A 12,728-nucleotide genomic window follows, 5' to 3' on the forward strand; every position below is an offset into this window, starting at 1 on the left:
AAAACGCATGATAACAATATAATGATGGATAGTTTTTTTTTTTTTTTGGTCAAACCTTAGACTAAATTTTAACCACTAATTTGATATTGTAGGATCTATTAATTTAATTTCTATATAAGATTGATAGTTGAAATTTAGTGCTTTAAACTTTGACCATATATAGAAGAAAAAAAAAACGAGTCATTATTGGCATGATAATAATATAGTGTGTTGATAAGTTGCAACACAACACTATTTTAGCAGGGAAGTCAGTCACATGAATGGCATAAGGGAAAAGCAGCTGGTATCTGGCCATTCTTGGTCATGGATATCAAAGGGGTATACTTTAATTATTAATTATATATTAACGATTAGATACCGTAATTATTTTTTTTTTGTGTGAAATATCATTTAAATTTATGGATAAAAGATGAAATATTAAAATAAATGTAAATAGGTGGACAGCATAACTTAACTAATGCTAATAGATTAGTGTATAAAAATGAATGAAACACCAATTTAAGTGAAGTTATATCATTCTCCTTATTTTAATTCCTCCATAATAGAGTTTAATAATAATACGTTACCAAAGTACAGGTACCAAGTACCAACATAAGGAATACAGATACTAAACACACAAAATAAAAGTATAGACCAATTATTAAATAAATAAAATAATTGAGGTTGGTTGCTTTTTAAGCTTTACTTCATCAACTACATTTAAGGCAGCTTTGGAGTCCGGTTAGAGAGAGAGAGTAAGAAGCTGTGAGAGAGAGAGAGAGAGAGAGAGAGCATTTTCTGACCTAAAAGCTTCTGTCTTTCAGCTTCCTTGTTTGTCTCTGATTCATAAAAAACGTCACTTTTCTCATAGATTTCATATCTGAAAACTGTCCCTGCCAATGCTTCAGCTATGGATCTCTCCTATTTCAATCTGGGTACATTCCTCTCTTTCTCAAATCCATTGTTTTCAACTTCTCCTTTCTTTTTTGGTCATTGGGTTCACTTCAAAACTGAATTTTTTTTTTTTGCCCCGTTATATGGATTCATGTTCATAATGCTGAGAAAAACTCAGAGTTTTCAGCTTCTCAAATCTGTGTTTACAACTTTTTTATGGGAAGGGAAATGGGTGGTAATGTGATGGTTAGCCTTCTGTGTTTATAAGAGGCAAACTTTTAAGGATATTGTGGGATTTCAAATTCAGAGGGCTTTTAGTTAATCATGTTTAACATTTTCTTCTGGTTTTCAGGTAAAGGGTGGTGGTGTTCTGATCTAGCTTGGTACCAAATCCAACGCTTATGAGGTACTATTTCAGTATTTCTTGCTCCCTTCCTTTTCTTTTGGTTCATCATCTTTGTGTTAGCAAAAATAGCCAGAAGAAAATGAGAATGGAAATATTTTTTATTTTTAAATTCATATAATCCCCAAAATTAGCTGGTGAATTGGTGATAGCTCTGCCATACTCATTTACTTATTTATTATATATAATTGATAATTGAATTTTTACCTAATAAGATTAGATTATAAGGCCCAGTTATGATTTAAGTAAGAAAACTATTGTATTCCTATACCTGCATTTGCAACAATATCATCATGATAATGCTGTTTGAGTATTCCTTCCTGAAGGGGGTAGCCAAATATCTAATCTTCAACCACTGCTTCGTTTTGACATTTCATCATCTATTTTAAAGACTTAAAATTGTATAGTTTGAAGAAGTTGATCTAAATATCCATTGATATCACATGTGTGTCTCAGTCTTTATTGGTGGGAAAGATGAATATATATATATATATATATATATATATATACAGTCTTGAGCTGAAAGACTGAAACTCTCCTGTTTTGGCAGCCATATGCATGCTGTGCTTGGATACAGTTCTTTTCAACTTCAAAGAAGATACATACATTCATAGTTATTCTTGAGATTGACCAGAACAATGTCATTCCGAAGCATAGTTCGGGATGTGAGGGATAGTATTGGGAGCTTATCTAGGCGCAGTTTTGATGTTAGGCTGACCGGCCATCATAGAGGAAAATCTCATGGATCGGTACAGGATTTGCATGACCAGCCTCTAGTAATTCAAAATAGTCGCTGGGCAAGCTTACCCCCAGAACTACTGTATGATGTCATTAGACGGCTGGAGGAGAGTGAGAACACATGGCCTGCTCGAAAGCACGTTGTTGCATGTTCTGCAGTTTGCCAGTCTTGGAGGAGGATGTGCAAGGAAATTGTTAAGAGCCCTGAGTTCTGTGGCAAACTTACATTTCCTGTGTCCCTGAAGCAGGTTAGCTTTGTCATTTCCATGTAGCTGGTGCTCTATTCTCTCTATTAAATATTAACTAGCATGTTATATTTCTCCTTTGTGTGGAGGATCTGGAACTAACAGTTATACTTGTTTCGGTTATTTGAAGCAATACCTTGACTTCTTTTGTTTTAAATTCTTTTTGTTTTCAGCCTGGGCCACGAGATGGAATTATTCAGTGTTTCATCAAAAGAGATAAATCTAATTCAACATATCACCTATTCCTCTGTCTCAGCCCTGGTAAAATTTCTTTCCATTTGTTGTACACGTGGACTACATATCGCTTGTGTTTATGCTTTTTTTGTGATCAGATGCTTCTAGTGTGACTATGTAAATTTTGACTTCAGTTCAAATAGTTCAGGCTGTTGAAGCTTCTGATTTTGTTTATGTTTGCATTGATACATGATCTATATGCTTACAATATGAAATTATAATTTACTAGTAAGAGAGTTCTGGACATGGTTGATCAAGGTCAAAATTTCCATCTTTTTTTTTTTCTTTTTTAAAATTGGCATTTACTTAGTGTTCTGAGTATGAATCTCGGATAGTTTCATAATTTTAGTTCCCATATGTTATTTGTTTCCCTTCCCCATTAGGAGTCTAGGATCTTATTTTCTGATAATTGTTTACTTGGGGGCACACTTAACCAGGTTTCTTTGCCACTTAAATAAACATTATAAATTTTTGGATGTTGATCAGGTGAAATAAGTTTAGGTATCTGCACTACTTGGGGTTGAAAACTATTACACATTTATATATTTGGAAATGTTTTTCATTCTATTAAATTATAATTTCTGATGTCAGTTTCTCCAGTGTTTGCATATCTTCTCAATTCATCATCAATTGCTTTCTTGATTTGTTGAAATGGCTTGAATATGTGTTTATGATCATGTTACATACTAAAAATTGAAACCTTAAGAACAGTATATTGTCTGCCATATTTTGGTCTATAATACTGAACCCATTTCATTTTTTCTTTTCTTTTTTTGGTTTCCTTGGACTTTTGCAGCTTTGTTAGTTGAAAATGGAAAATTCCTCCTTTCTGCTAAGAGGATGCGGAGAACTACATACACAGAATATGTTATTTCTATGGATGCTGACAACATCTCGAGATCAAGTAACACATACATTGGAAAGCTGCGGTGAGTTTACTGCTTATTGTTATTTTCTTTGATTATGTAAGATGTTATTTTATCTTCTATTTTGTATTTCTTCCTTTTAACTCAAGAAACTTTCTTGTAATTTCATACACCAGATCAAACTTCATTGGAACGAAATTCATTATATTCGATACACAGCCTCCATATTCCTCTGCCCATATATGCCCTCCTGAAGGAACTGGGAGAACGAGCCGCAGATTTTATTCCAAAAAGGTCTCTCCAAAGGTTCCATCTGGAAGTTACAACATAGCTCAGGTAACATATGAATTAAATGTCCTTGGGACACGGGGCCCAAGGAAGATGCACTGCATCATGCATTCAATACCGGCCGCAGCACTTGACGCTGGCGGCAGTGTTCCTGGCCAACCAGAGCTGCTCCCCCGTTCCCTGGAGGACTCATTTCGGAGCATCTCATTTTCCAAGTCTCTAGATCACTCTATTGAGTTCAGCAGCTCACGATTTTCTGATATCGGTGGATCTGTTACCAATGAGGATGATGATGGCAAGATAAGACCCTTGGTTCTTAAAAACAAGCCTCCAAGATGGCATGAACAATTACAATGTTGGTGCCTCAATTTCCGAGGAAGGGTGACAGTTGCATCTGTTAAGAACTTTCAGTTGATTGCCGCCACCCAGCCTGCTGCCGGTGCGCCCACGCCATCTCAACCAACTCCACCGGATCACGACAAGATTATCCTGCAGTTCGGGAAAGTTGGGAAAGATATGTTCACCATGGATTACCGGTATCCCCTATCAGCATTCCAAGCTTTTGCAATATGCTTGAGCAGCTTTGACACCAAATTGGCCTGTGAATAGTTGAATCATGAAGATATCTCTAAGAAAAAGCTAATCAAATTATCATTTCTCTTATTACCAGTGTATGACACAATTGTAACTCTAGTGTATCCCATTGTAACATGGTTTTAGAGCATTTTTAACTTGATGTGTTTCATTCCCCAGTTGATTCATGCGTGTCAACGCCACGTTATCCTTTCTACCAACAGATTATTATCATTTTAACACATTTTTAGGTTCTGTTTCCTTCCAAAATGTATGCTGGTGTTTTCTGAGGTGTATCAGGGGGTGCTGCTTGTGGTTATATATTACAAACAGGGCACTGAATAAAAAGTGATATCAAAGTTGTTTGCGAATCATGAAAAAAAAATGCAACTTGGGTACTTGGTTGATATGTAATTAGAATTTTGTTTTTTTATAAATACCCTGAAGTTGTTAAATATTGTAAGGGCAGTACGAGTCCAAATTTGGACAATGCATTTGTTAATGTGTTTTCAGAGTCCAAAGTTTAGTTTTCATTAAAGTTTAACAGTCAAGTGTCTTGTGTATTTGGTGAAAAATATCTGTATTTTAAATAACAACGCATTGAAATTCTTGAGAACATATTTCTGTACAACAATAAACATACTCCAAAATAGTGCCGATATGAGAATACATTATCTATCGTTTAATAATAATAATTATTATTAATAACAGATATAATTTATTTAATAGTTGTTTATTTTTACTTTTAAATTGATATTTTTCACACTAAAAAAAAGTATCTCTGTTCAAAGAAACGGTTTTGCTGAAAATTTTACTCATTTTTTTCCACCAACAATTTTTCTATTCTAGATTTGATATCATGCGTGATGTTGGTTAGAAATGGAATCTAATTCAATATAAAATATAAATAATTAAGATTTTGATTAATTCTAATTTGAATTGGATAAGATTGGAATTAAGATTTTGATTAGTTCTAATTTGAATTGGATATGATTGGAAGACAATTTTTTATTATATTGATTTGAATTTAAACACTCCAATACATACGATTTTAAACTGAGTAAAGATATATTTACCAAAATAAAAAGTTAAAAATCTATCAAAGATATTTAGTGTTTTTTTGACGCTATTAAATTGTTAAAAAATATCTTTTTTAATAAAAAGTATTGTTTTTTTAGTGTGTTTGGTAAATTTTTAATAGTAAAAGTAAAAGTACTAAAAAAATAAAAAGATATTTTTTTGAGAAGTTATAATTTACATTTTTTTAAAAGATCTTTTCTCTTAAAAAGATAGATGTTTTTCACATAATAAATAAATAAAAAATACTTTTATCTTATTTTACTCAAACATAATTAATAAATAATTTTTTTTACATAAAATATTCAAACATAAAATCACTTTTACTTTTATAAAAGATGTTTTAAAAAAAATATTTAAACAAATATTTTCGGTTTCCAAATACACCCATGAATACTATATATAATCAGCTCGAAGTTGAGGGTTAGCGTCGTTGTTTTCTTTTTGTTTGACTATATGTTGTTTGAATTTCCCCTTGTGACTTATATGGCCGAAATTGATCGATGGTGGAATCTTCATCCTAATCTTGTGTATGAAATTACAGAGTATCTGTATTCCTACCATGATTATATTCGACTTCGATTGGTTTGTAAGGAATAGAACTCTAAACTTTCAAGCATTCCAAATCATAAAAGAAACCCCGTGGATGTTGTTACTTGGCACTACTCACGACTCTTGTTTGAGCCATATTCTTGAAAAGGAGCAGATCTACCACGTTATGTTGCCCGACATTGATATTAAAGACAACTTAATTTATAGTTCTAGCTATGGATGGTTGATTACTATTGTGATATTCGAGGAAGCAATACGAATGTTGAATCCTTTTACTAAATTTCATATTGATCTTCCTCCAATTTCAACTTTTTCAGATGTGCTTCGTTATCACCCTGACCGGCACGGGGATGAATATGTTCGGCTGGCTCTTCGTGACGATTTGATCTATACTCTTGACGCCATTAGTTTTCATAAGCATGAGATGTGAAAGATTGTGATCTCCTCCCCTCCTGACAATGACGATTTCATGGCTGTGGCTATATTGTTAATGTTGCAAGTGTGAGGAGTGTTGAAGTTAGTCTCACATCAAAGAAAGCATGGAAGAGTGAGGAGTTTATAAGATGAGAGACCCATTAACTTACTACCTTAAGGTTTTGAGTTGGATGCGGTGTCTTCTCATCTTATGTTCTCTTGATTCCTCCCAAAATTTTCTCGGTGGTCGAGAGCTTCCCATGGTTGGCCCAACAAGTGGTGGTGGTTTTAAGGGGTATTCAAGGTGAAGTATCGAAAGTCTTCCCGGCAAAAGTAGTATTGAAGTTAGTCCCTTGGATGTGGCGTCTTCTCATCTTATGTTCTCTCACTTGATTCGTGGTGGTTTTAAGGGGTATTCAAGGTGAAGTATCGAAAGTCTTCCCCGGCAAAAGTAGTATTGAAGTTAGTCCCTTGGATGTGGCGTCTTCTCATCTTATGTTCTCTCACTTGATTCTTCCTCAAAATAAAGTCTTCCCGGCAAAAGTGGTCCAGGGAGTTAGAGGGATGTTAGAGGGATGTGGAGGCTCACACTTGAGGGGGAGATTGTTAATGTTACAAGTGTGAGAAGTGTTGAAGTTAGAGTGAGGAGTTTATATGATGAGAGACCCATTAACTTACTACTTCAAGGTCTTCTCATCTTATGTTCTCTCACTTGATTCCTCCCCGAAATCTCCCCGGTGGTTGAGAGCTCCCCATGGTTGGCTCAACAAGATTGATAGGAATAAAACACACAATTCCCTACTTGCAAGAATTAGAAGAGCAACAATATCCACTCATAACAAGTATTAACACCAGCACAATAATATTCAATAGCAGCGGAAAAATCACATAAACCAGAAATTAGAGAAGTAAAAACCACGAGTCACCAAGACCAGGAAATAGCTTCAAATTTGAGCTCGATCCAACGGTTAACGAATCTGTAGCAACCAATTTACAGAGACAGCTTTGTGTATGTGCGAAAATAACTTTCTCTCTTCCTTTTTCTCTAGTGTTTGGTGTTCTCCTTTCAAAATGACCTCTCTCTCTTAACCCTAACTCACGTCAGCCACTTCAACTATTTATGGGCTTGGATACTAATATTTGGCCTTTTTCTCCACATAAAAAGAGAGCGCAAAAACCAACAAATCTCCCCCTCACGACTATGTGGAGGCAACCGCCAATCCGGCGATTAAACAACAAACTTCAAACTTCCATCTTGGTAATGCCTTGGTCATTATATCAGAACCATTCTCATCAGTATGAACCTTTTCAAGTTCCAATAACTCAGCATCCAAAATATCATGTATCCAATGATACCTAACATCAATATGTTTGGATCGATAATGAAAATTAGAGTTTTTACCAAGATGTATAGCACTTTGACTATCACAAAACAACACATACCTCTCTTGAGTAAACCCGAGTTCCTTCAAGAATTTCTTCATCCAAAGCATCTCCTTGCACGCTTCGATAATGGCAATAAACTCGGCCTCGGTAGTAGACAAAGCAACACATTTTTGCAATCTAGATTGCCAAGACACAGCTCCACCCGCAAAGTTGATCAAGAAGCCTGAAATGGACCTTCTAGAATTAATATCTCCTGCCATGTCTGAGTCAGTGTAACCAATTAGAATAGGCTTATCACTTCTATAACACAACTTCATGTTAGAAGTACCACAAAAATATCTCATTATTCATTTTACAACATTCCAATGTTCTCTTCCTGAGTTTGAAACAAAACGGCTAACACAACCAACAACATGAGCTATATCCGGTCTTGTGCACACCATAGCATACATTAAACTACCCATGGCTGATGCATATGGAACCAAGTTGCTTCTTCAACATATCAATCCTAGAAGCATTCTGACCAACAATAAGCATGTCATCAACATATATCAAAAGGATAATAAAATCATTACTAGCAAACTGTTTAACAAATACACAATGATCAGAAGTAGTCTTCTTGTAGCCTTGTTCTGCCATAACAGACTTGAACTTCTTGCACCATTGTATTGGAGCTTGCTTCAAGCCATAAAATCTCTTCTTCAGTTTACAAACATGATCCTCTTTGCCTCTTACCATGAAACTTTCAGGTTGTTCCATGTAAATTTCATCCTTAAGATCACTATGAAGGAAAGCAGTTTTCACATCCATATGCTCTATCTCTAAATCAAGACTTACAGCCAAACTTAAAATAGTCCTAATAGATGATCTTCTCATAACTGATGAAAAAATTTTATTATAGTCAACTCCCTTTTTCTGCTTGTAGCCATTGACCACCAATCTAGCCTTGTACCTTGGACACTAAGAATTCTCTTCATGCTTCAACCTATAAGCCCACCTGTTCTGCAAAGCTTTCTTTTTTTTTTGGCAACTTCATAAGCTCAAATGGTTGATTATCATGCAAGGATTTTATTTCATCTTGCATTGCATCAAACCATTTCTTTTTGTCGTCACCTTCCATAGCTTCCTCATAAGTCATAACATTCAGGTTCTCCCCCATCAGTCAAGGTCACATATCCATCAGTAAATGTTGCATACTCATTAGAAGGATACCTCATTGAAGGTCGTCGCTCTCTAGTAGACCTCCTAGGATGGAAACTTGGTGAATCTTCAGGTAGCTCAGGTTGATTATCAGCATCATCATCAACTGAAGCATCAATCGGATCTCCTATCTCCAGCTTATTAAAAACTAAAGGCTCATTTTACTGCATATGCTCCTGATCTTGATTCTCTGCTAGTTCTGACGAAGGAAGAAGCTGAACTGGATCTACATCAGTCAAGTCACTGCTCTCTTGTGATTGATTCTTCTTTGTCTTATCAATGTCTTCAATGATTTGGTTTTCAATAAACTTTACATCACAGCTTCTTACAAGCTTCTTTTCAACTGGATCATAAAGCTTGTAACCAAACTCATCTTGACCATACCCAATAAAAATGCATTGCCTTGTCTTCACATCCAACTTGGATCTCTCATCCTTTGGAACATGAACAAATGCTTTGCATCCAAAGACTTTCAAGTGACCATACGAGACATCTTTCCCTAACCAAACATGATCTGGAACATCATTGTCCAAACCAATTGTAAGACTCAGATTAATCACATGAGCTGTTGTAAGTAGCGCTTCACCCCAAAAGACTTTGGGTAGCTTAGCTTCAGTAAGCATACACTTAACTCTTTCAATCAACGTTCTATTCATCATTTCTACCAAACCATTCAACTGAGGTATTTTAGGAGGTGTCTTTTCATGCATAACACCTTGCTGCTTGCAATACTCATTAAATGGTCCACAATACTCACCACCATTATCAGTGCGAATACATTTAAGCTTTTTACCTATTTGCCTTCAACCAAAGCTTGGAATTGTTTAAACTTTTCCAAAGCTTGGTTCTTTGTTTTCAAAGCATAAGTCCAAAGCTTTCTTGAATGATCATCAATAAAAGTAATAAAGTAAATAGCTCCAATAAAAAATCGTACCTTCAAAGGACCACAAATATTGGAGTGCACCAATTCCAAGAAGTCTGATTTTCTTGAAGGTTGATGCTTCTTGAAGGATAATCTTCTTTGTTTGCCAGCCATGGAATGAGAACATTTCTCCAACTCTGCATTCTTCAAACCTGAAAGAGCATCCTTTCGAGCCAAACAATTAAGTCCTTTTTCACTAATATGACCAAGTCGTATGTGCCACAAGCTACAAACTTCTTTACTTTCAATTACATTCACACTACCTCTTACAATCATGGCATGCATCACATACAAATTTGAAGTACCTTTTTCTCGAGCCACCACTAAGTTGTCTTTAGTAAGCTTCCATTGTCCAAAGTCGAAATTGTTTACAAAGCCTTCATTATCAAACCTTTTAACTGAAACCAAATTCAAGCGAACATCTGGAGCATGTCTAACATCTTTGAGTAGCAGCTTCATTCTCATATTAGTCTCAAGACAAACATCTCCTACACCAATAACTTTGGCCAAGCCATCATTACCCATCTTAAGCACTCCAAAATTACCTGGAGTATAAGAAGTTAATAACTCCTTCTTCAGTATAACATGTATTGAGGCACCACTATCAATTACCCAGCTGAACTCATCATCAGAAATAAGATTGACCTTGTACTCATAATCAGCAATATCAACAGTAAGAAGATCATCTGAAATAGAAGATACATGATCATTACCAATATCATCCTTCTTTTCTTGCTTACCTTTGTTTTTCTTTTTCCAAAGATAGCAATATTTTTTAACGTAACCCATTTTGTGATAGTAGTGACACTCAACATTCTTGTATCTTCCCTTGAATTTGCTCCTGCTTTTACATATACCCTTTTGAACTCTATTCTGATTTCTCCCCCTGATTTCAGTGACTAACATTTCAGAGTGTTACGAAGAATTTTGCGTCTTTATTCTCATCTCTTCATTTAAAATGCCACATTTAACAAGTTGCATACTCACTTTACCATTCAGAGCAGAATTAGTAAAAGAGATACGAAATGTCTCCCAAGAATCAAGTAGAGTATTTAGCTACTACAATCCTTGGACCTCATCTTCAAACTAGATTCCCATGCTTGACAACTGATCCAGAACCCCATGAAATTCATTCAAGTGATCTAATACTTATGACCCCTCCTTGTATCTCAAATTCATTAACATATTCAATAAGTATAATTTATTATTGCCAGACTTGGAAGCATACAAGGATTCAATTTGATTCCACAAAGCCCTAGAATAAGTCTCATTAGCAATGTGATTGTAAACATTATCATCCACCCATTGTCTAATAAAACCACAAACTTTTTGGTGTTCAAACTCCCATTCTTCATCTATTTTAGATTCTGGTTTTTATGTAGAGAATACGGGTAAATGTAGATGTTTGACAAACAACAAATCTTTTATTTTTTCCTTCCATAGATGGTAATTAGTGCCATTCAAACTTACCATCCTAGTAGAATTATTTGTCTCTATCTTTCAAGTAAGTTATAACCAAATACCCAAAATTGAGCTCTGATGCCAATTAATAGGAATAAAACACACAATTCTCTACTTGCAAGAATTAGAGGAGCAACAATATTCGCTCATAACAAGTATTAATACCAGCACAATAATATCCAATAGCAGTGAAAAAATCACATAAACCAGAAATTAGAGACAAGCTAACACACCAATATTTTTAACGTAGAAAACCTCCTCAATGAGAGAAGTAAAAATCACAAGTCACTAAGACCAGGAAATAGCTTCACTATAATGAAAAATAGGGTACAAGAAAGTTATAAATTACTGCACAAAATGTGCATACAACAAGCCAAACAATCCAAGTTTTAAAGCTTTCAAAACAAGAACAAGAAGATGAAAATACCACAAAAACAGGGTTACTGTGCGTGGCCAATATCTCCAGATACAAATATTGAATCAAAGACCCGAATGGTGAAATCAAAGAACCAGATGTGTAGAACACACTGTCCAAAGTTGAGCTCGATCAAATGGTTAACGAATCTGCCGCGACCAATTTATAGAGAGAGCTTTGTGTATGTGCGAAAATAACTTTCTCTCTAGTGTTTGGTGTTGTCCTTTCAAAATGACCTCTCTCTCTCAATCCTAACTCACCTCATCCACTTCAACTATTCATGGGTTTGGATACTAATATTTGGCATTTTTCTCGACATAAGAAGGAAGCCCAAAAATCCAACAAATATGGAGATTGCGGTAAGTTGGCTGTTTGTAAATAGAATGACAAGAGATGGACAAATATTCCAACTGAACAGATATTGACAAGGTTTCAAGATGTCATATTTTTCCAAGACAAGATATACGCCGCAAACTATCATACTTATTTGTATGAGTTTGATAAGAAGGTCATTATGGACAAATTAGGGAAAAAGTCCCGGCCTTAACTAGTGCCGCTACTATCCTCCATTGGAGGAATATGTGAAGCCCCGCCTCCTACCAAATTGGCCATGTACCTTAATTTCAGCATGAACAAGTATGTGATTGGTTGTGTTGACGACAGTTTGTTAATGATAGTAAAACATGATTCTGAGGCTATGGAAATGCTCCATATGTACAATAAATTTGATGTGTTCAAGTTGAACAAGAATTCAAAGGAATGGTCAAGAATACATAATTTAGAGGATTATGCAGTAATGATTGGATATAATTCGTCTGTTCAAATGTTTCCTGGCAATTCCCCTTATTGCAAGGAAAATCAAATATACTACAGAGACAACCAAGTGGAGTTGCACACTCCTGGCTGTTAATGTTGCAAGTGTAAGGAGTGCATAAAGTTAGTCCCACATCAAATAAAACAAGGAAGAGTGAGGAGTTTATAAGATGAGAGAACCATTAACTTACTACCTTAAGGTTTTGAGTTGGATGTGGTGTTTTCTCATCTTATATTATCTCACTTGATTCCTCCCTAAAATCTCTCC

At 35.2% G+C, this 12,728-nt stretch overlaps 1 protein-coding gene across 2 annotated transcripts; it reads left to right on the plus strand.

Moving 5' to 3' along the window:
• Nucleotides 1-690: 690 nt before the first annotated feature.
• Nucleotides 691-4,704, plus strand: LOC130956072 (tubby-like F-box protein 8). Of its 2 annotated transcripts, none has more exons than XM_057883097.1 (6): nt 691-914; nt 1,226-1,279; nt 1,733-2,262; nt 2,433-2,520; nt 3,290-3,422; nt 3,536-4,704. In XM_057883097.1, the coding sequence occupies exons 3-6, from the start codon at nt 1,915-1,917 to the stop codon at nt 4,254-4,256; spliced, it is 1,290 nt and encodes a 429-aa protein (XP_057739080.1). In that variant the 5' UTR covers nt 691-914; nt 1,226-1,279; nt 1,733-1,914; the 3' UTR covers nt 4,257-4,704. The 2 variants fall into 2 exon arrangements, with proteins under 2 accessions (XP_057739080.1, XP_057739079.1); XM_057883096.1 differs by having other exon boundaries at nt 1,827-2,262; nt 3,536-4,703.
• The last annotated feature ends 8,024 nt before the right edge of the window (nt 4,705-12,728 follow it).

Source organism: Arachis stenosperma, chromosome 10, assembly GCF_014773155.1.
Source record: "Arachis stenosperma cultivar V10309 chromosome 10, arast.V10309.gnm1.PFL2, whole genome shotgun sequence".
Classification (NCBI taxonomy): domain Eukaryota; kingdom Viridiplantae; phylum Streptophyta; class Magnoliopsida; order Fabales; family Fabaceae; genus Arachis; species Arachis stenosperma.

Bases quoted from the DNA above. Each gene is read 5' to 3' on its own strand.
- LOC130956072 (XM_057883097.1), top strand. From the start codon at position 1,915: ATGTCATTCCGAAGCATAGTTCGGGATGTGAGGGATAGTATTGGGAGC. The intron at 2,521-3,289 runs GTAAAATTTCTT...GGACTTTTGCAG, and splicing joins ATTCCTCTGTCTCAGCCCTG to CTTTGTTAGTTGAAAATGGA. The intron at 3,423-3,535 runs GTGAGTTTACTG...TTCATACACCAG, and splicing joins ACATACATTGGAAAGCTGCG to ATCAAACTTCATTGGAACGA.